Source organism: Leuresthes tenuis, unplaced genomic scaffold (assembly GCF_036924035.1).
Source record: "Leuresthes tenuis unplaced genomic scaffold, fLeuTen1.0.hap1 SCAF_12, whole genome shotgun sequence".
In the NCBI taxonomy this organism is placed as follows: Eukaryota; Metazoa; Chordata; class Actinopteri; order Atheriniformes; family Atherinopsidae; genus Leuresthes; species Leuresthes tenuis.
In genome coordinates, this window is record NW_027325366.1 from 24,239,600 (window position 1) to 24,263,620 (window position 24,021).

The 24,021-nt window shown below is 38.1% G+C and overlaps 1 protein-coding gene across 1 annotated transcript in view; it reads left to right on the plus strand.

The window, feature by feature from the left end:
• LOC140319551 (receptor tyrosine-protein kinase erbB-4-like) overlaps positions 1 to 24,021 on the plus strand; it is a 277,450-nt gene that overhangs the window by 116,808 nt on the left and 136,621 nt on the right. Inside the window, exon 2 of the mRNA XM_072397222.1 lies at positions 11,397 to 11,548. Coding sequence (XP_072253323.1) covers positions 11,397 to 11,548 — 152 coding nt within the window. The remainder of the gene's footprint in view (positions 1 to 11,396; positions 11,549 to 24,021) is intronic.

Consider the following 24,021-nt stretch of genomic DNA (forward strand, 5'->3'; position numbering starts at 1 on the left):
TGAAAAAAAAGAGTGAGATTAAATAAAACAAACCTAAGTCTCAACAGTTGATATTGGTAGCACATAACCAGTAACAAGCTCATTAGTGGTAGTTTCTGCTGAGTTGAAAACTAGCTCTTTTTGTATCTGGGCTGCAGCAACAGCATGTTTGGTGTTGTAGAACTGTGTGCTTAGTTTGCAGGTGCTTCATCAAATTTGAAACAGCTTTTTCACTGCTGGCAAACACCAACTATAAATCAGTCACAATATGCATTTCACTGTGTTGTTGGTATTGTCCTTTTAACAAACAAATTCAAAATGATGCAAACATTTTCACTGCGGTAATGCTGTGTTTTGCCATTTTGCTGGTTGATTAATCTACACAATCTGCTCTGATGTGTGCAGGATTGACTTTGTGGTAAGAGGCAAAACAGAAAACCAATGTGTTGGGATTATGTTGTAATGTAAAACCCCAAACACTTGTACAGCACATTAGTTTGGATGAATTGTTGCCCATTCTGTGTACAGAACCAACTCTGTGATGTTTTGTGTGAACTTGTCACTTGAATCCCTTCCAAAAGATTTGTTTTGAATTAAGATCAGGATTTTTACTTTGCTCTTGCAAAATAACACCTGTAATAATATTAGACCACCTTATTGTAGAAGACTTGTGTGCTTCTTAAAATTTTTCAAAATGGTCTGGTAAAAAGTGATAAAACCAGAGATAAAAAGGGATATAACCCAAACTATGATACTGACACCACCATGGTCCTTAGATGCCAAAAACATATTTCAGAGTCTCTCCTGTCACAGAACTCTACTGGCTCATCCATGTGACCTGTAGAAAACCTGGAGAAAGTAGTATTCTTTCTGGGGAAGAGGAGCAATCTCCTTGCAGCTTTGCCATTTACACCATTGCTGTTAGGTAGTTCCCTCTATAGAGATGGTTTTGTAACCTTTTTCAGTCTAATGAGTAACAACAGCCTTTTTTTCCAGACCTGCAGAAATCCACTGAGGGCATGACTTCCATTTAAGTTGGGTGCCCATTTGTACCTTTGTGAACTCAATCAGTGATTCATTACACTATCTGAGAATTTAGAATGTATTAACAATTCCAGCTAGTGTCTTTCATGTCTTGGGAAAGGGGAATATCACATCTGATCACATCTGGAAGTAACATAATTTTTATATCTTGTGGACAATTTCCAAAATGGCAAGTTTCATCTTTAAGCTCATTTTGTAGTATGTGATCGTATTGCAATATTTCTCAGTATTGTCCAAATAGCTTTCTCTCCCGTCTCAATGCTATCAAGACTGCCAGGGCCTATCCTGCATGATGAGCTTCATGCTCCAAAATATTTTATTGCAAGAAAATTGGTAGAGAATACAGAGATAGAACATTTCTAAGCAACCCACTGCACAATTAGATCTCACACCAAAAGTGTGTATGCTTGCATGCACACTTTCAATACACAGAGAGATATACATATTCATCCATTTCTATGTTCTACCTGTGGAAAGCACTTTGTCTGACAAATCATTTCTCAGGAAAACGAGTGAGGCAATTCCATCACAGCAAGGAGAAAAAAATACTTTCTTAATGGGAAAAAATGGGAGGCAGGGGAGGAGTTAGCAGTTGCAGCCAGGATAATTGATGGCAACTGTTTAGGTACAAAATTAAGATTCATGGGTAGGACCACACGTGGGGGATGGAAACCTCTATGTGCTAGAAGCATGAAGGATACGTGGTAACATTTTGACTGGCCTGCTGGCTTAATTGATAAAGTGTCCCCCCAGATGCAGTCAGGAGAAAAAAAAAATAGGAAAACAGTATGGAGGCCAGGAAGAATCCCAACACTTCAACCTGGAAGAAGAGTGATGGTGGGAGAGAAAAGGATAGGATGGAAGAGGGAAAGGAATGGGGGAAAAAAAGGCACTGGGAGCCCAGGGCAAGAGCAGGTTTGACATGTGGGGGTTAGTGGTTCCTATCCCCAGACTGGCTGGAAACAAGCTGGAAGCAAAAGGAAAGTGTGTGAGTTGCACACTTCCACTCATCATCCACTACCCTTGGGGAGCCTTTCAGCAAACTGCTCAACACACAAGAGCCCTGGTGGTGCCTCTGAGTGCCCGGCAATACAATATCGCTCCTGCAGTGAATGTGACTGCTTGTGTAAATTGTTTAAGTAAGGAAAGTGCATGTGGTCAATTTAACTTTTCCTGGACTCATTAACTTACACTTCGATTATTACATCGCAAATTCTTTAACGCAATGACTTCCTGTTAGCATGTCTTTGGTCACTTTTCTGAATTCAAATAGCACACAAAGAGAATCTCTAAAGTTTTTAATTATTTTAGTTGTCTGCAGGTTCACCTTTGAGAAATATCTGACTCACTGTACTTCCTGTAATTTAAGCTGTAGGAGGGTGTCAGTACAGTATGTAAAGGAAGCCATGCACAAAATCTGTAATGAAAAAGATCAAAAGGGGTGGGAAGAAGAAAAGGTGGAGGTCAAAACTGACAGAAGATAAGGTGCCCATTTGGATTGTTTATTTCTGCGCTACATGATTTAGTTGTCTAGAAGACATAGAAATGGTCAAGTTAAAACATCCTTTTGCTAATATTTCACGACAGTATTCTCAGCACACTTTTGGCTGCTTGTAGGCAGATCTTGTACTGCTCTTGATGCAAAGGCAATGTGCACAGTTCACCAAATAATGTAGCAAAGACAAAAAGAGCTTGCTTCAGAAAGCATTTTGTGGGATAGTTGCACTGACTGGAATGCTTTGTTTTGTAATAACTACACAGGAGTACATTAGCAGATAGATTTAAACAAAGCCGCACATAAACTTATAAACAAATTATAACCGCTTACAATGGGTCCTATGAACACCAACTCAAATCTCACGGCAGCGGGCGGTATGGACTTTGCAGCCGGCGGCTAAAACAACACTGCAGGATCGGGATGTATCCTAGCGACACGATGTCAATAAATGATTTGGAAAGGAAGCTCAAAGAAGGTCTTTACAGCACAAAGACAAAGCAAGACAAGTCTGACATTTGGAGAAGTTTCTCAATTGTCCATGAATCTCTTTATTAATAGCCTATAAAATTATGTGTTTTCTCCTGCGGGACAGGAGAAGACACAAAATCAATGCATTTCTATTAGTTTGCGGGCATAAATTCTCAAAGTTTTGCAGGTGCGGATGGGAGTGGTCAGAAATTCAGCGGGAGCGGGCGGGAACGGGATGAAGAAAACAGGCCAGAGCAGGGCTCTAGTGTGGATCAGCTGGCAGATAAGTAACCAGCACCAGGGTTCATGGTGAAGTGGAGGTTTAGGTCCACCAATATGCTGATCCTCCAGAGAAACAGAAAAAGTAATTTACTGGAAAGTCCCAAAACATTAAAAAAAAAAAAAAAAGCATTTACCGAGGAAGAGATGCAGTAACTAGGTGCTCACCAGATGCACACTTCAGAACGTGTGCAAATCATTGTATGTCTACCGCATGGCCACCACAAATGTGGGTGTTAATTATAGCAGTGTAAAGCCAACATTTGAGTTGTGCTTTCAGAAACCAGAATACACTGTGTTGCTAGAATTTTTAAATATGATCTTGGTAAGCTGTCTGTCAGTGTATATACATCAGTATTAACATGAGCAGGCTCGAACGCTAACAGAGCAGTAGAAGACAGAGCCTTACCCCACAAATGAGCAGGATCCACAGATCAAATAAGGAGACCCAAAACTAAGTGAGTCAGTGAAACCTGAATTCTTTTTTAATCAAGAGTTGATGCAGTTCTTTTTGTTCTCCGATTGTACCAGGAAAACATTGGGGTCATGATGAAAGAAATGACTTAGTTAAATTTGTTCAATGTGATAATGGTTAATCTGGTTTGAGGAAATGGGGGACTGAGGCTGTAAATAAAAATCAACACCCTTTTGTAATCATGACCTCCTCAGTCAGAGAATTTTGTTGTGGGAGTATGAAAACATAATCCTAAGAGAACAGTCATTATTCACAAATCTACACACACAGCTTCAAGTGGTCTATTCATGACCAGTGTGTGTGTGTGTGTGTGTGAGAGAGAGAGAGAAAGAGAGAGCGCGAGAGCGTACGGGCGTGCATGTTTGTGTCTATGGTCCAGATATTATTTGTGGAGACCTACAGTTAAATATGTTTATTATGTTTATTTCACATCATCGGTATGTATCCTCCTTGTATGGACAAAAAGCAAGTCCCCATGATGTAAATCATCCATTTTAGGATAAAGGCACATCTCAAAATCAGGTTAAGGTTATGTTTACAAAAACAGATTACCTCTCAAAGGTTTAGTCAAGTGCTAGCGTCTTGATGGAAACACAATCGTCAATGGCCTCCAGAAAGATGCACATATACCAAGTTCTTTGTCACAATCACACCCAGCCTCAACACTTTCAGACAGCTGGATCTCTGTGCACAGAGACACCAATTTAGTAAGTGAGCTGTTCATTTGACCCCCAATGCTCAGCCTATCTACAATCTCTCTTTGGCAGACCAATGGGATATGAACTACCTCAGGGTTTAACAGTTTCTGCTATTAGCATATAAAAAGCCTACATTTCTCTCAACCTTGTGTTAACAGGAAACATATGAGACTTTGAGACTGCAGGGTCAAAGACTAAGAAAAAGGAGAAGCTTTGCCTGAATCTATATAACTTCAGGGACTTTAGCTAAAAAAAATACATTAATTGTGTAAGATATATGTACATAAACATACTTTCTTTATGCTGAATCAACCGACGAAGAAAAAAAATACACACTCATGTAACTTCAGGTATATTCTCTTGATTGCACTCTGGCATTCTAAGACATGAAAAAAAATTAAAAATTAAATGGTGATTTTATTGCAGTTTTTGAACGAACAACAGGTAAATGAAATCGATATGTGTTTTGAAAAGATGCATTGGTAACCCTACTTAATTATTTACTAACTGTGTTCACACTGAGAGGAAAGTCAGCTGTGAGGTTGTAGCTGGATGTGGCGTAGTGACTGGCTGAGCTGTAAAAAAAAGATCCTCAAAAAGTCTAAAATAAAAGAAGCAGGCGTCTAAAACTGAGTCAGTTACCCTTCCTGGCATGGTAACCGGCAGTTGCAGTGAAACAGCACTGACAAAAGGTAATTGACAAGACAGTCAACAGTTTCTCATTGAGGTTATTCACCCCACTCATCTTAAAATCAATAAATTAGGGTTTGTGAAAGGAAGAAATTTAATTGAATCGCTTTCCAGAATACATCGTCAGTTTTCCATTATACTGTCAGCATCTTATGAAACATGGTCCAATTTGCCCTCCAGTGACTAAAGCATAATTGGTACCATAGTAAGTTTTCAGTAGCTGATAGGCATGAAAACATGCTCCAGGTATATTGACTTTAATTACTGAGTTCTAGAAAAACTCTAGAAAAGAATCTACCAAACACAGTCTACATATGTCATTTTGAAATATTGCATCCTGCCTCGCTCAACTGTTAATCACATTCCTCATCTACTTCCTTTACTGCAGTTTTTCTGTTTCCTGAGGCAGGATGAGTCTGTAGCTCCATCTTTGCAGCAATGACCAGTGTAAACAGCCCTCAGACTGTATCTATCCACATATGTCCATTTATCCATATGTGTGGTATTTCAGTGGCAAGAGCAGAGAGTGGCGTGGACAGGTAGAAGGTTTATTTAAAGGAAGAGCACAGTGAGTTGTAGCCATTGTTGTAGAAAATGGGATTATTGGACACATAAATCCATTCATTTTTATAGCATTTACCAGCGAATCAGCCTGAAGATTGCCTTTCTTGAAAATAACAAGCAAAACATGAATAAAATCTCTGCTGTTATTAGCTGTGATAGTCTTCAGAAAGTGAGAAAAAAACAGAGTTGATGTAGCAGAATCGAAGAAACATCATACTTTTTTTTTTTCTTTATGAATGACTACAGTGTCGGATACAGCAGGATAGATGTGCTGCTGCCTCCAATTTGAGAAGTGCAGCACCGGAGCGCAATGCCATTACACATGCCCACCCACCATGTTTATCTTAATCAAATCATATGCAAATGATATCAGGCTGTACCAGGATAGCCTCATGTACCTTAAACATTTTAGGGCTGTAGCTCAGTACGCTGGGCAGTTTTTCTCAACTTCCGGAAAAGTGTTATCAAAACGTATCTGCTTCTGTTGAATAGATAATTAGCAGAAGTGATTTGATATTTTAAAAAAAAAGAAAGAATACCATTTTTTCTCAGTTTCACATCTGTTTTATCCGTTCTGATGAATTTGTCCCGCACCAAGCACCTCGTTGATTAAAAATTCTCCTTGTGTTTTTCTGTTTTCCATCCAGCTGAGCAACTATTTCTTTGTGCACTGTTCATGCTAATGTGTGCTCGTATTATGAGTTGGTGCTGTGTCATGTCTGAAGTCGTTCAGATGTCTACTCCTCCTGCTTGCTTAAGGTTAATGTCAGGGTTAGGTATGAGCAGAGCCATAAATCGGCCCAGATGCAGAAGCAACAATGACACTGACTTTACTGATGATATCACAGTTAAGCCTCTTCGACTTGATTTGTGACCTCACAGATGTTATCAAACTCCTTTGACTCTGTAAGACATATCAGGCTGTTAGTGTTATTGGAACAGCGGGAGTCTAAAGTGTAAGCTGTTACAGTTTATAATAGCATTATAACAAGGAGGTTCTGTCTATATCACAGTCTTGATCTTGAGTACAGACTCTGCCAACAAGCTCCTTACATAATAGTATCTTTCTAGCCAGCATCAGGTACTGATGATATTGTTTTGTGGATGTTTAGTTTGTTGCTCTTTTGCATATGAAAATCTCTTTGTGAGACTCACAAAGGAGATTCTCAAATTCATGTATACTAATTCTTTAAAAAAATGAAGAAAAAAAAGACTTTGTTGCTATTTATTTATCCTTAGTTTGGTTATTTGGAAATATGGATTGGTTAAAGTGACTAATGAAGACTGCAATTAATTCAGGTATATCAACACTGGGCGTCTTGTTTTTCATGGAAGCAAAGCAGTTGGTTAAACTCAATTGTCACACACCAGGTTTTCTCAACATACTCATTCAAAGCTTCCAGTCCTCTACACTTAACAACCAACGCACAAAACAAGATCAGTGCTTGATAAATGGATACATACAGTATCACTATTTTTGGATCACTACATTTACCTTAGATCAATATAAGTAAAACAGGCATGCTTAACTTTTTTTCTGCAATAAGTCACATTTTTGTTAATACATCGAGTTTACATTCTGTAAATTGAAACGCATTGAAACTGGACAGTTTGAGGTCTGAGAGATGTTTTACTATTTTGTCAGCAGCACAATCAGTGTGGAAGAAGAAGGAAACACAGTTAACTTCTGGTAACTGTGTGCATGTGCCAGGAAACTGCATCCCTGTGCCTTGGATAGATTTTTCCTGTTCCTTGAAAAATTGGAAATCTATATAATACTGTTTCTGTCTGTTTTGGCAACTGCCAATGCTTGAAATAGTCAGAGCCCAACTTACCAAATGTTTGACACTCTCTACAAGGTAGTAAGCTTTTCAATGTCAAATTTGTTGTCAGACTGACAGCATACAATCTGTTTATCAAGCTTATGTGTTGTTAACTGAAAAGGAGTAAGCAGAAAACATATATTGATCATTGACCACTTGTTACTTATACTATCGCTGTAGTATATCAGATGCATGCAATGCACTTACCTTCTGTAAGCCCAGAGTGCAAACTGGCAGCTGCGAGTTATACTCTGTGAAAACTGTCACAAGGTGTTGGGACTGTCTGCACAAGTGAGGGTATGAATGCTAATTTATGGTGGACCATATGGACACAACGACAGCATTGTTGGTAGGTGACCAGAGCTCAGAGGGCACAGAGAGGTTAGTGTTACTGGACCATGCCGTCATTACGAACAGTCATCTAGTTATTGTTTCTAATGCTTAATAAGCTGCTCAGCAGATGGGCGCTAATGTGGGCCATGATTACGATCAGAGGCAGTGACTTGTAACTCATACTTAGCCACCAAAGCTCATCTGGGGGACATTAGGGGACAAAAGACAGCTCTGGCCTTATTTGGTGTGTTATTCAGTCTGCCATACAGAAAATGTAGTTTGTACAGCAGTGCAATATAAGAATTCCAGCTTAATTTTAACAAGGTCTTTCTGTTTATTCAAGGCATGTGTTCAGCTATTGACAGTGTTTACTTATGTAAGTGACATTTGCAACTTTATTTAATTCAGTCAGTTACTGGCTATTGAGATGACCTTTTGTGGGCTTTACTAGCAGGAGCCTATAAACCTCAGAGACTCACCAGCTTTATTGGCATTCAATAATCACACAAGGCACTATTGATGAAGTTGTTGTGCGTGAGCAGAAATCTTGACAATGTAGTGCCTATGTAATCCCCGTGAGGATATTTATGAAATTGAAATTGATGAAAATGTGGCTCAGGGGCATTTCAGTCGTTTTGCAAGGACTTCATTTTTTTCTTTGTTTTTTCAATGTAATGACTTAAGTATTTCCTTGTGGTGGTGACTGTCTCACAGGCAGTGATAAATATATTGTGTTATTTTCTGGTGGCTAGATGTTGGAAAAATATGGGAGCTATTGGCCTATTTATCTGTCAATCTGATAAATATGCAATTTGCATTATCTGGCCTCTCACCAGCTGTCTATGTCAAAGCACTCATAAAAACTCTTAGTCCCTTCCAGATCATATAAATTTCCCCAGATGCTTTTCAACTCATTGACTCATAATCTTATTAATTACGGATATTGGAAAATCTTGAATTGTTATTATCTATTGCCCTAATCTGTCACCTCTTAGATGAAATTCTCAATGAACACATTAAATTACTTTAGTGACATAGGAAAATATATACTATACTATTACGCACTTAGACACAGTCTCATTGCCATTCTCAGCTTTAAGTATGCCAGAGGGGAAAATATATCAAGCAGATAAGACAGATTTTATTTTATGGAACAACCTCAAGCTTCAAACAATATGAAGATCAATTTTTCCTTGCATTTTAGTCCTGCCTCCTTGGCAGTATGTTAAACAGTTGACGACTGTGCATGTCGTCCTCAGTCGGCAGGTTGGCTAATATGAAGAGCAGAGACTGTTTTCTACAACCTGCGCAATGATGTGACTGACTCAGATGTGACATATGGAGCATGGAAACAAATGGGTTCAATCATGTAGTGAGAGGTGCGTAAATGCACCCTTAGATTTATTATAAAAGAAAAAAAGTGTATCCCAGTTACTTGAATGTCTGATCATAGACAATTAACATTATAACATTATAACAATACATTTGACATGTAGAATTTATTCCTGCTTTGAACATTAAAAAACAAATTGCTGTTTCAGCTGAATACAAAAAATGTCTATGAACAATGTAGGTGCAGCTCTCAAAAAATTAGTAAAACAGTTTTATCCTCAATGCAAGGGGAGGAGGGTTGAGTTTAAAAACAGAACAAAGTTTAAAAAAGATATTTAAGATCTGAATCTCAGTCATTAAGTTATACTGACTTTTCTTTCATTAAGCCCCTGCATTTTTAACAGATTCATTCTAAACTTTATTTTTAGTGTTACATTTTGCCAAATGTCTTATGCTACAGCATAGAAGTAATGCAATTAATAAGATGGGAGACCGTTTTAAATGTTTGACATCTTAGTGATATATAACAGGGGTGCAATCGTTTATATTATTGCCTTTTGCTGTATATAGATGTAAACTTTATATTCATATTGCACCAGATAGATTGCAAAAGTCAGTGGGGATGCGGCATGCTTGGGGAAGCATATAGGTATAAAAAGTAAATTTCACCAGACATCACATGCCACAATGCCCCTTTCCTCTGATTCCAGCGCCCTGCCCCAAGGGTGCAATAACAGTTTATTACACCTATCTTCACTTTATGACCCTTCCCTACCTCCATCCGCTCCCCTCTAGCCCACGCTAACTGTTATTGAAAACACCCAGGTTTGCCGTATATCATTCCTGAGCACCCCAGTATGCTATGTGCAACACAGCCAATCAGCACCTGTTCATATGGGTATTGTTCAGGTCACAATGGAATGGCCCCACTTATCTAATATCTGCTTAGATATAGAAGTATTTAAGCACAATCTGATTTGTCTTTACAGTCTGCATTGAAAAAGAGGGCTGAATCCTCTTTTCCCCCCATATATATTACAATTGTTTTGTAATGATTCAACGGCAAATGCACTTGGAAATGTTTTGCGAAGAAAGTGTGTTTGTGAGGAAAGGGCAAATAAGTTTGGGCTAGATTATTGAAAGCAGGGAGGATAGAGACCACTCAGATTGGACTGAGGGGGGAAATAAAATATGATATTGGAGAGCTCAGTAAAGCTTATTGTAGTGTGTGTAATAGATCTTGGATTAAAATGCAAAGCGTCAGTAAAGATCTTTCAAGGTGGAGGTGTTCAAAGAGAGAGGTAACAGCTCATGGGTGACAGTGTGACAAGGCTCAGGGAAGGACCCGTCACCCCTCCGTCACAGTGATGGCTTCTCTGTCAGTGTGGAAACGATGTAGGTGGGAGAAACCACAATGCCTTGGCCATACAAATGAAACTATTGCTTCAAAAGAGTGAATGGTGTCTATTTACAGCCCACAGTTCAGCAAGTTTAAATGTGCTTCAGAGAAAACACTAAGGGAGCACAACATATTTTATTCTACTTTAGGTTCAGTAAAATAGTAAAGGCCAAAACTGCTACGGTCAGGGGGGTTATTGATTGAATGTTTTTTGTTTTGTAAATAAATAATTACATTAAAAACATTTTCTCAGTCGGTCTCAGTCTGTGCATATGTGCATGTTTTCATGCTGGCTAATCAACACCAGCTGATTGGGCAAATGGCTAGTATCTTAGGGTGGGCTAAGTGTTGGATGGGTGAAAATGGTTCTGTTTAATTACTTGTCAGGTGAACAGCCCAGTTAGCTTGTAAAGACCTCCTATTTGCCCTGTGGGTGCCGAGACTGATGTAGGGAGGCATTGACGTGTAGTTGGGACTAACATGACTGCATGTTGTCTATACATATATATATAAAGGATTTTTTTTTTCAATTAACAGTTTTGCTCTTTTATACGTCACAAGAAAGTTTTTTTTTTCTCACCACCACCAAAGTCAGTCTCACCAGCTCTGCAGTGTTTCTGCTCAATATCCAAACTGTCTTCTCAGTAGAAACTGTGGGAAAACTGAGTTGGGACCTATTCAACTATTTAATCTGGCAGCATCATGTTATCATTTTATGGATTGCTTTCTAAACAAACCCCAGATACTGTAAGTATGTACTATACAGCAGTATTAACATGACCCCATCTCTTTGTCCCTGTTTTCTTTTTTCCAGTATGTGCTGGTACTGAGAACAAGCTGAGCACGCTGTCGGACCTGGAGCAGCAGTATCGCACCCTGAGGAAATACTATGAGAACTGCGAAGTTGTAATGGGCAACCTAGAGATCACAAGCATTGACCGCAGTCGAGACCTCACCTTCCTCAGAGTAAGGACAAAACCTTAAGATGCAGTAAACTAAAAGGATGAAACTCGTATTTCTACAGAGAAAATTTACCTCTGTCAAATGCAAAGTTAGAGCATCTGATTATCACCTTCAAATTATTATAAATATTGTGAACAAATCACAGCCTCATGAGTATGTTTGTAATAAGTCATCTCCACATATAATTGTTGTTTGAGTAAACTTGCAGATGCCTTTATAATATGCCACTGGTGGAAGGATGTCAATTTGTATATGATACACACCGGGAAGACACTGCACAGATGAACATATTTCCTGTTTCTGCAAGTAATAGATTTAAAAGTTCAGAATGGGAACTTTGTCATTACTATCTACTTATTTGACCTTGTTTCCCAAAAATGTCTTGTGCTTGGATTTTTTTTTCTGCCAATCAGCACTCAGATTGGTATCTATGGAACCAACGATAAGCTGAGAGGAACATTGTTCTAATCAGGGTTAATCAGCCTTCTTCTCAGAGTGCCTGATTGTACTTTTGCACCATTGTGGCCTGAGAAATAGAATAATTAAAATCCAAATAACTTTAAACTGTAAAACTTTTTTATTGATTGAAGATGGATCACAATGCCTTATAATGAAACATAAGTATTCGGAAATACGGTGGTTATGCTCCTAAACCAAGCGAGTGAACAGGGATGGCAAAACAGAGACACTTTTTTTTTTTTTTTGGTAAAATCATCTGCTCCTGTTTCCCTGTGTTGGTCTTTTAATTATCACAAACATCATCCTGAACTATGCTGCCTGCACTCTGCACTGCTAATGCCAGATAACTCTGATTGATTTAAATCTATCTTGTGGGTTTGGGAGCTCCCTTGGTGTTACTCTAACGTGCTGACTGCATTGTTGGTACACTACTGCTGTACGAATACACTGGGCAAAGGAGGCTCTGCAGAGAAGGCATAACGACAGCAAAGCAAGAGCTGCTTCCATATTTTGCCCCCTCCAGCAATTATCCAAATTTAATATAGCGGAATGATTTGTTCACAGGTAAAAGAAATGGAGCCAACTTGTCATTTTTTTGTGCATTTAGTTTGTATTGACCAAAATATCAAGATTGATCAAAAGCACCAGAATAAAACAGAGTCATTAAGTGTTCTGCATCATGCAGAGCATTTCAGACATTACCCCCTGTTATGTGAAACAAAATCAAGACTATGTTAAGAAAAAGGGAGCAATGGATTGGTTAACTGCTACCATTAGACTCCTGCAAAGACAACTGGCCTCACTGACTTTGATTAAAACGGTGGTATGAGTGTGTGTGCTTTGAAAAAACATCCTTACTTCTGCTTTTCAAGCTAACATTACATAAAGGAAGGATTTGCAAGCTGAGGTTAGGGTCCATAAGTACACTCCCCTCTTAGATGCCTACGTTACACCACCAGTGATTTACAAAATGTCTCCCTGTGGCACCAACATTCCGGGGTCCTCCACCTTTCCATGGTTGGCAATTAAAATGGGTTAATTGAAGATGCTAATTAGAAACATGAGGTGCCAAACAGCAAGGGAGCCAAAGGGCAGGGTGCTATGTATTTTTAGGGAATATTATTATTATTATGATAAGATACATTAATAACATGCTTCCCCAAGGAGGGAAAAATCACCTTGAGGTAAAAAAAGAAAAGAAGTAAGGAGGAAAAAAACTATTGTGCAGCAGCTTACCATACCACCTGTCTCTGCGAGGTGATTGAAACCGATGCCTGTGCATTGGCTCCTTCTTTTGAAGATAGCAGAGAGATTGATGGCTGCCTCCCAAAGCCCCTCAAACAGCTTAAGCAGTAAATAGAGTCCATCTTCCAAACTGCCTCCACAACAGATGAATCAACGCTTGTACAGTGATTAATACCTTGCATTCCAGCAGTGAGGCTTTCATCCCTCTCACATATGCACATTTTCTGCTCAACAGTGAGCTTTAGCCACACACGGTGTTTCCAGCGTCAGCATTTAAATCCATATTCTCACTCATTTGAATCGGTTTTCCATACTCTAACCTGAACATGCATTTGCATATAAAATTTAAATTACAAGTTGCACCCAGCTTAACACACCCTGGTGTGCTACACAGTTTTTGTAAATGGGACCAAAAGAAAAGCTAACACACAGTTTGCATCTTCCTTTTCCTCCCATGACATGTTCTTGTGTGAGTCCACAAACAGATTTGTGATTATAAAATATTAATTTCATCTATCTCCGCCCCTCCTCCTTGTGTCATCTTACAAAAGACACTAGGAAGAAGGGAATTTGTCTTACCATTGCAAACATAAGTGGAGACATATCCAAACTCATGCAATGATCATCTTGCTTATCAGTTGAGCTCCAGCTCCCTGACCTGCCACCTATACCCTGTGGTTGTAAATAAATTATTAAATTAACATATACTAACAGAGTCGTCTTATATTTTTAACGTGTATTGTGAAATTAGTATGTAGAAGTCTATTGAATTGAGAATGCCAATTGAGAATGCCAAACGTGAATATAAATAAGTGTATTTAAAGACTTGTATGCAACTTTTGAAATAAGAATAACTGCCCATTGCCATTGTTATTTTTTAATTTATTCCCCCAATCATTCTTGCATCATGTTAAAGAAAATATTAAAAATGTGCTTTGTTATAAAGAAGGTTGCTCACATGATACCTGAAAACTAGGTCTTTGAAATGCAACATGCCGATGAGAGAAACAAAAAAAGGACAGCAAAATTAATTTAGTTGCATTGTACTACACTGGTACTGAAAAGACAATAAAAAATCATAATTATAATAATGTAGTTTAAAGAGTGAAAGACTAGTTCTGTTAGGAAATGTTGGTCTCACTTTGGTGATGTGACACTTTCTTGGAGAGTGCAGTTGACCCGATACACTTACATGATACAAATAACACACAGCTGTCATAGTGATGCTTAACAGATGGAAACTACAATGCGTGCACCACTGAGTAGAGATAGATTAATGGATGAATAAAGAATGAAAATGTCTTCTCATAAGAACAAAAATGGCTTTGCAACTCAAAGGTTAATATCAACATGCCAGCCAACCTGCTAAAACAGTCTATTTCAGTAATTTGCAAAAGGAACGGGAGCACATTCCAGCTTACATAACAAGAATGTAGTCACTGAAGTGTCCTCCCCTCCTGCACATTAAGTCCTGGTTGAGTTAACATTGTTTTTCTTTAAACTGAAGGGGACAGATATGGGTTAATAGGGGTTGGAGAGTGAGCAAACATTTTCCTGAAGGGAATCACATAGTGGCATAACACAAGTATGGGAAAGCTTGTGCATAGCTGGTCAAACCTGAGCTGTCCCCCTTTTGAATATGACATGCAACAAAGTTCACACCTTGAAACTTCTGCTTCAATATTAACAAGTTAAAAGTTTAAGAGTACACTTGTCAAGAGGAAGGGGAGAAGAACGAGGATGAATTTGATGGGTGGGAAACATTTAGTTATTACATCTTGTCATGTCTGGCATTTTAACCAGAGACTCTTCATGTAAAGGTAAAGAAGTGAAAGATGTTACTTTGTGATGAATCAAAGCTGTCAACTTTTGATTATATGATCTGCAACATACATCAAAACGATACACCAGTTAAACACCCTTCATATGGGATTTTCCAAGTTTCCAATCAATTATATAAATTCCACGACTGCTTCTTTTTTTTGATAGACTTCTATTACTTATTGTTTTCTGTTTTACTGTGCTTTTACATGTAAATCAGAAATCGTATGCAGTTAAATGTCTTGTATATGAACTAAATTTGAAATTCAACCATACTTTTCTGCATCAGGACTACGTTTTTTACAGTTAAATCACAGAATTGGTCAGATCAGTCTCTAATCTATCTGCAAATGTCTAATAGAAGATGATTCATTTAAGCTCATTAGAAGATAATGGTATGACGTTTTATCAAGAATGGCCTACTGAATACAGGTGTGTTAATTTCCTCTGTTTTACCCAATGATTACCATCTGTGGTTGAAACAATTATCTCAGTCATTTTCAATAAAGGTAACGTCTTTTTTTGTCACCTGGATATTTTGCCCCTAATTTTTCTTTGTCTTCGTCAAGATGCTTGATTAACCAGTACTAACTTACTAATGAATACATAAGAAAATATGCAGAATATGTAGAATAAACCTGGAGCACAGATTTCAGGCATGCCTATATGAATGCACAGTTTTCAGTTCAGTTTTTTTATGTGAATTTTTCATATTTGGAGCTCACTCAGCCAGCGGAGCTTTCTGGTAAGAAATGCTTTGTAGCATGATGATGAATGCTCTGCCTTAAACAACTTAAAAATGCACATAAAATATACATGTAACAGGATAAATGTATTGGTTGATTAGCCACAAACTGCTGGGAATGAAGAGCAATGTGTCTATGGTCTATGCGCATTAAGGATTCATAGGTGAGTGTTTAGTGCTTGAAAAAAAAAAAAGTATAAAATATCCTCAAAAAATAGTCAGACACAAGGACTAGACTGAAAATTTGTGAAAAGTAGCCACTACACAACAAAAAAAATTGACCTTCAGAAACCCAGAGCAACTATCAATCAAGACCACTTTAAAGGATGACTCCTTGGAAGCACCATACTGTAGTTTCAAGCAAAAGAGAGTAAGACAAATAAAAAAGAAAAATTGCTAATTGCACACATTTTCATTTATTGGTCTGGGTCAAGGGCTGCATAGCTAGCAGTCTCATGGGTGTTTGCCTCTATGCTGGTTGTGTGCCAGGGTGTTCTCTGCCTCTTGCACAATAGAAGCTGATTGGTTCCAGCTTTAATTTGATATATTAATCATTAAAAAATGGACCAACAACCCTAACTTTTGATTTTGAATTACACTGTTAAAGAGGGGCATTGAGCCAAACTCAACACCAGCATCTGTTCTCACATATTCTTGTTTAGGTTGAAGTGGTTTTAATATGCTGTGGAATGTTTAAGATGCTTATAAATCAGCTCAGTTCATCATTTTTGGGTAAATGCCTTGCCAATGTGGCAAGTTAAAGGCAAGTTTGTGCAGGAAATGAACTCATAATCCATTATAATTAAATCTTATTCAATTTACAACTGTACATGAGAAGTTCCTAATAAATTTCAATATCCACATACTTTAAAGGCAGCATCTATTTTCCTGAACTCTGCCCTTGTCTTCCAACATCTTTCTTCATTTTTCTTTTTGACTGACATATTTGTCCCTCAGGCACCATCAGTGTCCTCCCCAGCTTCCTAATTTCTGATGCACTGTTAGATGAGCACATATTACGTTGGCCCCATGCTCCTCAGCAAACTCTTTCAATATTAATGAAGACTGATGAAGTGCTAGGGAGCCCCTGTCTTTCAGCCCCGACCTAGATTGGATTGACAGTTGCAATTAGCATCTCCTCAAGTTCATTTCCATCACTTTAATTTGACATAAGGAAGGACAGTGTGGGGTTGGAAGTGACACCATTGAAAGAGAGAGAGAAGTCCTGAGGGGAATGGTTAGCTAGGGAAACCGGGGTGAAAGAGTTTGAATAGAAGCTTGTCTAAAGCTATGCAGCAACAAAGGAAGAGCGTGTCTCAAATATTTTTCTTGGATTCCCCTCATGATTTTGTGCAACTTACTTTTTACATTCCTCCCTTATAAAGTAGTAGGGCTCAGGGAGGGAGCTCTTTTCTTAAACCAACTTTACTTTAAGTCCTGTTTGGCAGGTTGTGATCTTATCTAAGCTCCTGCTACTTTGTTTAGTTTTTAATAATGACAGCATTTAATTTCCCAGATTTCCTGCTTCATCTGCAACAGTCACCAAATTGATAGGTTGTCAGTGTGCCTGGAAAAAAGATGAATGTGTGAGATACAAGGACAGCGCTGCCTGAAAACGAATGACTCGTCATGGTTGTTTAGAGAAGAAGCAGTAGTTGATAGTCTGATGATGTCAAGCTTGTGTATATTTCCGCACAACTTTTTGTTTGTGTGCATATATATGAGTCTGCATGTGTTACAAAGTTAAATATGACATCAGGAAGTGTCTCTTTTCCAGGGCAGTATTTTCTTTTGAATCCTCATGCATCGTATCCTCTATTTGTGGTACCGGTGTCTGGGATTCAAACCTCATCCCTATCTTTTAGAAATATACTGGGCAAAGTAAAAGAGATGGAGAGGTTAAATGTGGTTTGAAAGAAAATGAAGAAATAAAAGAAAACTATCCTCTGCTGGCTCTATTTGTGGTCCCTTAAATGAGCCAATCCACAATTTACCACTTGCTATGACCCATAGACCTTCAGCAGGGCAATAAGAGGTATGCTGACCTGTTTTGTAATGATAGTTGCAGTGAAACCTGTACTGAATCAAAGGAGTAGAAAACTGCTGTAGCACCACCATCGGTGTGTGAAACTTTTAAGCTCATTACACACAAGGCTCTGCAGAACTTTATTGCATCCCTTTCAGAAATGGCCAATTATGTTAGCCTGTTGTAGTGTAATTTTGACATATACAGATATCGATTTAGATGTTTTGAAGAACATTTTTTACAGCAATCTGTCCTCAGTGTACCTTGTCAGTTTGATGCATATGTTGGTAGTTATTCATCCCTTTCCCAGTGATAAGAACATTGTTGTAGCTCTGCATCAGTGCTACATGGCAAACTTGCTGGACGTCTACTAAATAAAATTTCATCTGGTGTGAGAACCTTATATTTATTTTCTTTTCATCACTAAGATTCATGAGAAATTAGACTATTGCGTCAAATTGATGAAATTATTTAACGTTACTCTGTTAAATGAAAGAAAATGGTAACATCAACATACTGCCACTAGTAAATGGCAGAAATGTCCTTATAAAGTGTCTACTTGTGAACAAGCATCAAGGTCTTGGTATGGGACTGGATGGGAGGAAGGGAAAGTCACTGGGACTTTCAACATGTGACTTTCAAGCTGGGTCTGATGTGTTATCGTTGCATATCGTTGTCATGTGTGAAAGTGATGATCTGAGGTGAGATATTCACAGAGGTCTGTGTGAGTAAGGGCAAGCTGGCATTGTGGAACACGCCTCTCTAACTAACAACGCTGTCATTGCTCAGCTGATTCTATGATACTAGCTTCATGTGTTAGCACACATTAATGCATGACTGAGCTTCCACTATTTGGTATGTCTGAATTACTAAAGAGGAAGCAACATGTAAATATTTCCTACTCCCCTTAGATCTTAATCCTTAATCCATTTGTGACTTTATTACATCTTACCACTCTTGTGGTTGCATTATGAACTTTACATATAGTGCACAAGGTCAAATATCCTGCCTAATTGTGATTCTAACATCTTTATTATGCATAATGTTAATATATACAGCATAGCTTCCAATTTATAAGGTTTAAAAAGAACACTGTCTTGGAGCTGACCTGACCAGAGATGCATGACTTTCTCGCCGCACTGCATGTGTGCAGATACACACACACAAACACGAGAAGTGATAGCACTTATCATTACATACCAGTGGCAGACTGAATACAGTGGCAGGTGAGAGGAGAAGCAGAACTGGGCCGTGACAATAGCCCACCCAGCTTCTCTGATGCCTTTCAGACTTCATATCTGTCTCCCTCTGCAGCCTGGAAAAAAAAATAAATAAATAAAAAATAAAATGTGAATGATATAGACCAACTTCTCAGGAGGATCGAAATCAATTTCCCCCCACTGCGACTTAGACAAGGGAGTCCTTTTCAAGAATGGCTGGTGTTGAGGCTTAAGGCCAGAGTGGAATTGTTCCTCTGGAACCTGCCTCTGTCCACCTCATTAACAAAACCCAGTTGATAACAGTGCTTATTCAAAACACCCACACAAATAATCTCCTCTGGCTTAATTTAGGCTCCAGCCATTGATAAATACTTTTTACCTTTGCTGGTAAGTCTATGCATGATAATTAGGAACCTTGTGGTTTTGGCTTGCCTTTTCTGTATAGTGAAACTCTCTATCAGCTATTTTAATATCGTATCATATTGTTTTTCACTTTTTTTCTGCTCAGACTTTGTAAACTGTAATATTCTGCAATCCACACAGGAGAACTCATCAGTGTGGGATGCAGGTGAGAAAGTTACTGTTTCACATTCTCGTTCCTTTTCCTTAATTTTCAAGCTGAGCTAGGACTCAAACTCACAACCATGTAGTTTACTGTCCATGCCTTTTTATTTATATGTCTCCATTTTTTAAAATTTATTTTTTGTATATATGTGTGTGTGTGTGTGTGTGTGTGTGTGTATTTTCTGATGTGTGTATGAAACCTGCTGATTCTATATTTATTCACAACCCAACATGCTAACAAACAAGCACCTCTGTGGCAGGAAGCAGTCCATCCCTACTCACTGGTTAATGCTCAACTTAGTAGAGACAAAACAGAGCCTGGGAAAAAGCTTAATAAGAAAAAAAAAATGAATTATGACTTGGCCTCATTTTCCAGGGATTTTGGGGCTTGGTGAACACCTTGGAATCTTTGTCCTGTTCTTTGAGTCCCTCCGTGGCAGCCTTTCCCGGTCCTCTGCTGTCCTGCTGGGGGAAGCAGCTATAGGGGAGGGCTGTTGCCATATAGTGAGGTGACTGGTCTGCAAAAATGTTCAGGTAAACATTACGTGACACGTTTTAAAGTAACTTACTTGTGAATGACAGGATGCAGTTTTTTTCAGCAGGAAAATGCATTGTAACAAACTTACTGTTATGACTAATCAATGTAAGTAAACTGTCCTTGATTATGCTTCCTCATGTACAGTATTCAAGCATTTGTGAGATCATTAGAGTTAATTTTCTTCTGTTTTGTTTTATGATTGACTGTGTATACATAATTTGTTTAAGGATATCTAAGAAGTGTACTGCAAATTAGTAACTTTAATGTACTGTGGAAACCTGCAGAGAACAGACTTATCTGTCTTGGTGGAAGAGTCCAAGGAAGCTATTTCGTGATGAGAATCCTAAGGTTATTTAATTAACATTAATTTGGATAAATGGATGTTTTCATTCCAAAACACCATTGCAGTTTTTCTATTTATATTCAAACTCAGGCTAAAATACAAGGGGTCCTAAACACCAAGTGTATGTTCCTGAGTTTCTGACTCCGTTCGACAAGAGCAGCACACATTCATCAAGTTACCAGATTATCTTATTTTCTCACTATTTTCCTATACGTCTTTTTTTCACTTTTTGTTAGTGTTGCTTTCTTTTGCATTTCAATCGCCGCGTCCTTCTGCCCCCCACCCCTGGCTCTCCTTGCGTTAACTAGTCAGTGTTTGAATAAAAACTCATTAGAATTACATAGCCATTTAGCTAAGTGACACAGGGTGTAATTGTACCATCCATCAATTGCTGTGTAATAACACACTCGGAGGAGCTAAATGTTGATTAGCTGTCAGCCAATTTTACCAATGGCTTTTGGGAATAAATAGCTAGGAAAGATCAGGCAGGGTGACGAGTGGTGGGTGGCCTTGGAGGGTGTTCCCGGTTGGGGTCGCTGACCTGTGCAAGTCAAATTAACTTGGGAAGGATAAAAGTGAAGTGTCAAAAACAGACAAAGTATCACTTTTGTCTCTGGCCATCAGCCTCTTCTCATTTTTTCTGCTTTATTTTCACCTACAGTCTCACAATGTGTGTATGCCTACCTTTCGCCATGTCAGTGCAGTCTGAAAGAAATGCAGGGTGGTCCATTTTTAATACAAGCCATGGATATCTTGAATTTCTATCTGCCAAGTATGCCAACAAATTATGTGAGTATGTGAGTATGGAAAACATTCAGGAACACATTTTCACTTTTAAAATGAATTTAACTTACTTTTAATCTTAATAGATTAAAAAAAAAGATTTATAATATGTTTGGGTACGGGAATGTGACCCATGATTCTATAACTGAAAACACATTCTCCCCATTATTTTCTTTCTTTTTCTTTTATTTTCAAATTATTCTCTCCCTGGTGTTGTCACTGCAGTTCAGTCAACAAGTCAAATTAATAGATTTTTCATTGTGTCATGTTATGTTATTTTTGTTTCCCATCCCTTTCAGGCCATCCCCTGGCCTCTACAGTGTAGTTAACGTGTTCACTCTGTTGTGGTGTAGAACTAATGGATACAGAATGCACCATCAATCACCATATTCTTGTACATCTAACTGTATTTGTATCTTCATTCTAGCTATTCCAACATTTGAAATAGCCTGAAGGAGTGTGAGAAAAATAAGGAAGCTTAAATTAATAGATATGAGAAAGTCTGAATTGGAAGTTTATTCAAGTCTATTTTCAAATTGCTTAATATAAGATAAAATATATTTTGGTTTTGCACATCTGAGTGTAAATGTGATTTTTCTGGAATCAAGTACTACTGAAGATGCCCTAGAACTAAGGGATCATATTCAGGCATCTTTTCACCCAAGTGAAACGTTCAGATTTTATTTTTCTTAAAATCATAGGTATATATAGTGTCAATGTGTTTAAACTCCTGGCATCTGCACAGGGTTTCTTTGCCATTGGTGCCATGATACTAACTACAAATTGCCCAATGAGTGTGTGCCTTATCAATCAGTAACAAAGCTGCAATATCAGTTGTTTTAGGCGCCAAAAAGGAACAACGTTTGTCTTAAAACACAGCCTTTCAGCCCGTATGTGACAAACTGGAACCAAGACTTGGGGCTATTTGTAATGGAAAGTTGATATCATAAGTTTGTATGACTTATAAAAATGTGCAACAGGAAATGGCAATTGGGTTGCTGAATCAGCAGCTAAATGTAGAGTGTTGTACAAAATTCTTGAGCCACCCCTCATTTCTTTACATTGCCAAGAAAAAAGGAAATTGACATCAAATTTTTGGGAAAAAAAAAACAAACAAACAAAAATACAGTATATAAAGCAAAAACAAACGTACAACTCAAGCAAGGTGAAATATCCCATTTGATATGACCACCTTTATTCTCCATTCCTGATGATCAGTTCCCCCTCTTGATTTACTTAAACACTGCACATCATCCTGGAACATGCAACGTTTATAGCTAATTACACTTTGGAATTCACCTTTTTGGTAAGAAAAAGGGCCACTTTATCCCTGTCAAATGGTGTAATTTTTTGTAGATGTAACTAAAAAAATGGGAACATACTTAGTTTATTTGATAAAGGCTGATAAAGACAAAGGAGACATCAAATGTATTTATTTATTTTGGTAAGTTGTGTAATATGTGTAGACACAACACTGATTCAACCTTTGAGTTAGAGTATGCTTGAATGATTCATAGGTCAGAGATAAGTGATTCAAAAAAACATTCTGCTCTAAGTGGTCGGGTGAATTGACTAGGCTGAAAATCAGTAAAATAGCAGCCAATGTTCAAACAACTTTTGCGGAAAACCTTCAGAAAGCCTGAATAATATTTGCTCCTTTCCTAGAATAAAAATATAAAAAGATGCTGGGTGGCCTGGGACTTTTGCACATTATGCTTCATATTACATACGGTTTCTGAGGTTTCATCTGTTAAGTTGCCCTGATCTGTTTGACATGAACTGGATTTTTTGTCTCCCAGTTTAGTCAGACAGTAATTTCCTTCAAGTGTACTTTACAGACTTTTTCAATCAGTCCACTCTATACATGCATTCTATGTAGCAGTAATGAGAAATCAACATTTTGATTAGTTAAAAAGGGCATGACTTGTTTTTGCTGGTCAAGGAAAGATTAAGAGTATCATCACTCTAAGTAGAATTGAGACTAGACCTGCTATTACTAAGCTTAGTCTTTATTCTCTTAAACTCATGGAACAAGAGACTCCATTATCCCTATCTCTCTTCCACATTTACTATTGTGTTATCGGAAGGGAAAGTATAAAGGAGCTGAAAAAGCTCAGACACAAATGTTACAGAAGTGGTGGGTGAGAATGCTTTTTTTTCTTCTCTACTCACAAAGACTGAAATTCTTCTTCTATTTAGATGAGAGGATAACTTAATTGCTCACTAAGTTTGTGACACTGTTGTACTCAGATAATATCCCATTGCATGTAAGTGGCATCATGCAGATAAAGGAGCAGCAAGAGAGGAAAGAGAGGAAAGAGAGGGTATAGAAGAAAAGAAACACGAGACAGAGATTTAGAAAGAGAGTCTCTTTTGGTATAATTGCAGCTTTTACCATAAAATGAATGCACTGTGTAGAGCTGAAGGTGACAACTCCACCCATGTGAGACACTGTGTCTTTATCACTAATGGACCAGTGACTACTACTGTAATTACGTAGGCTTTTGTCTCGCCCTATGCATAACTTTCTTTTTTCAAATTGTTCTGACTTTTAAAGCACAACAGCCCACCATTAAACTTTGCTCTCTTAGAAAGACAGGCCAGGTGATTAGAAAATGGTAATAGAAAATGAAAATGTTGGGAGGATTGTCATAAAGTTTTGCCAGGTCACAGATAATGTCAGGCAGTTGGATTCACATCTGGTGATACACCAATAAGCCATGACATTTACC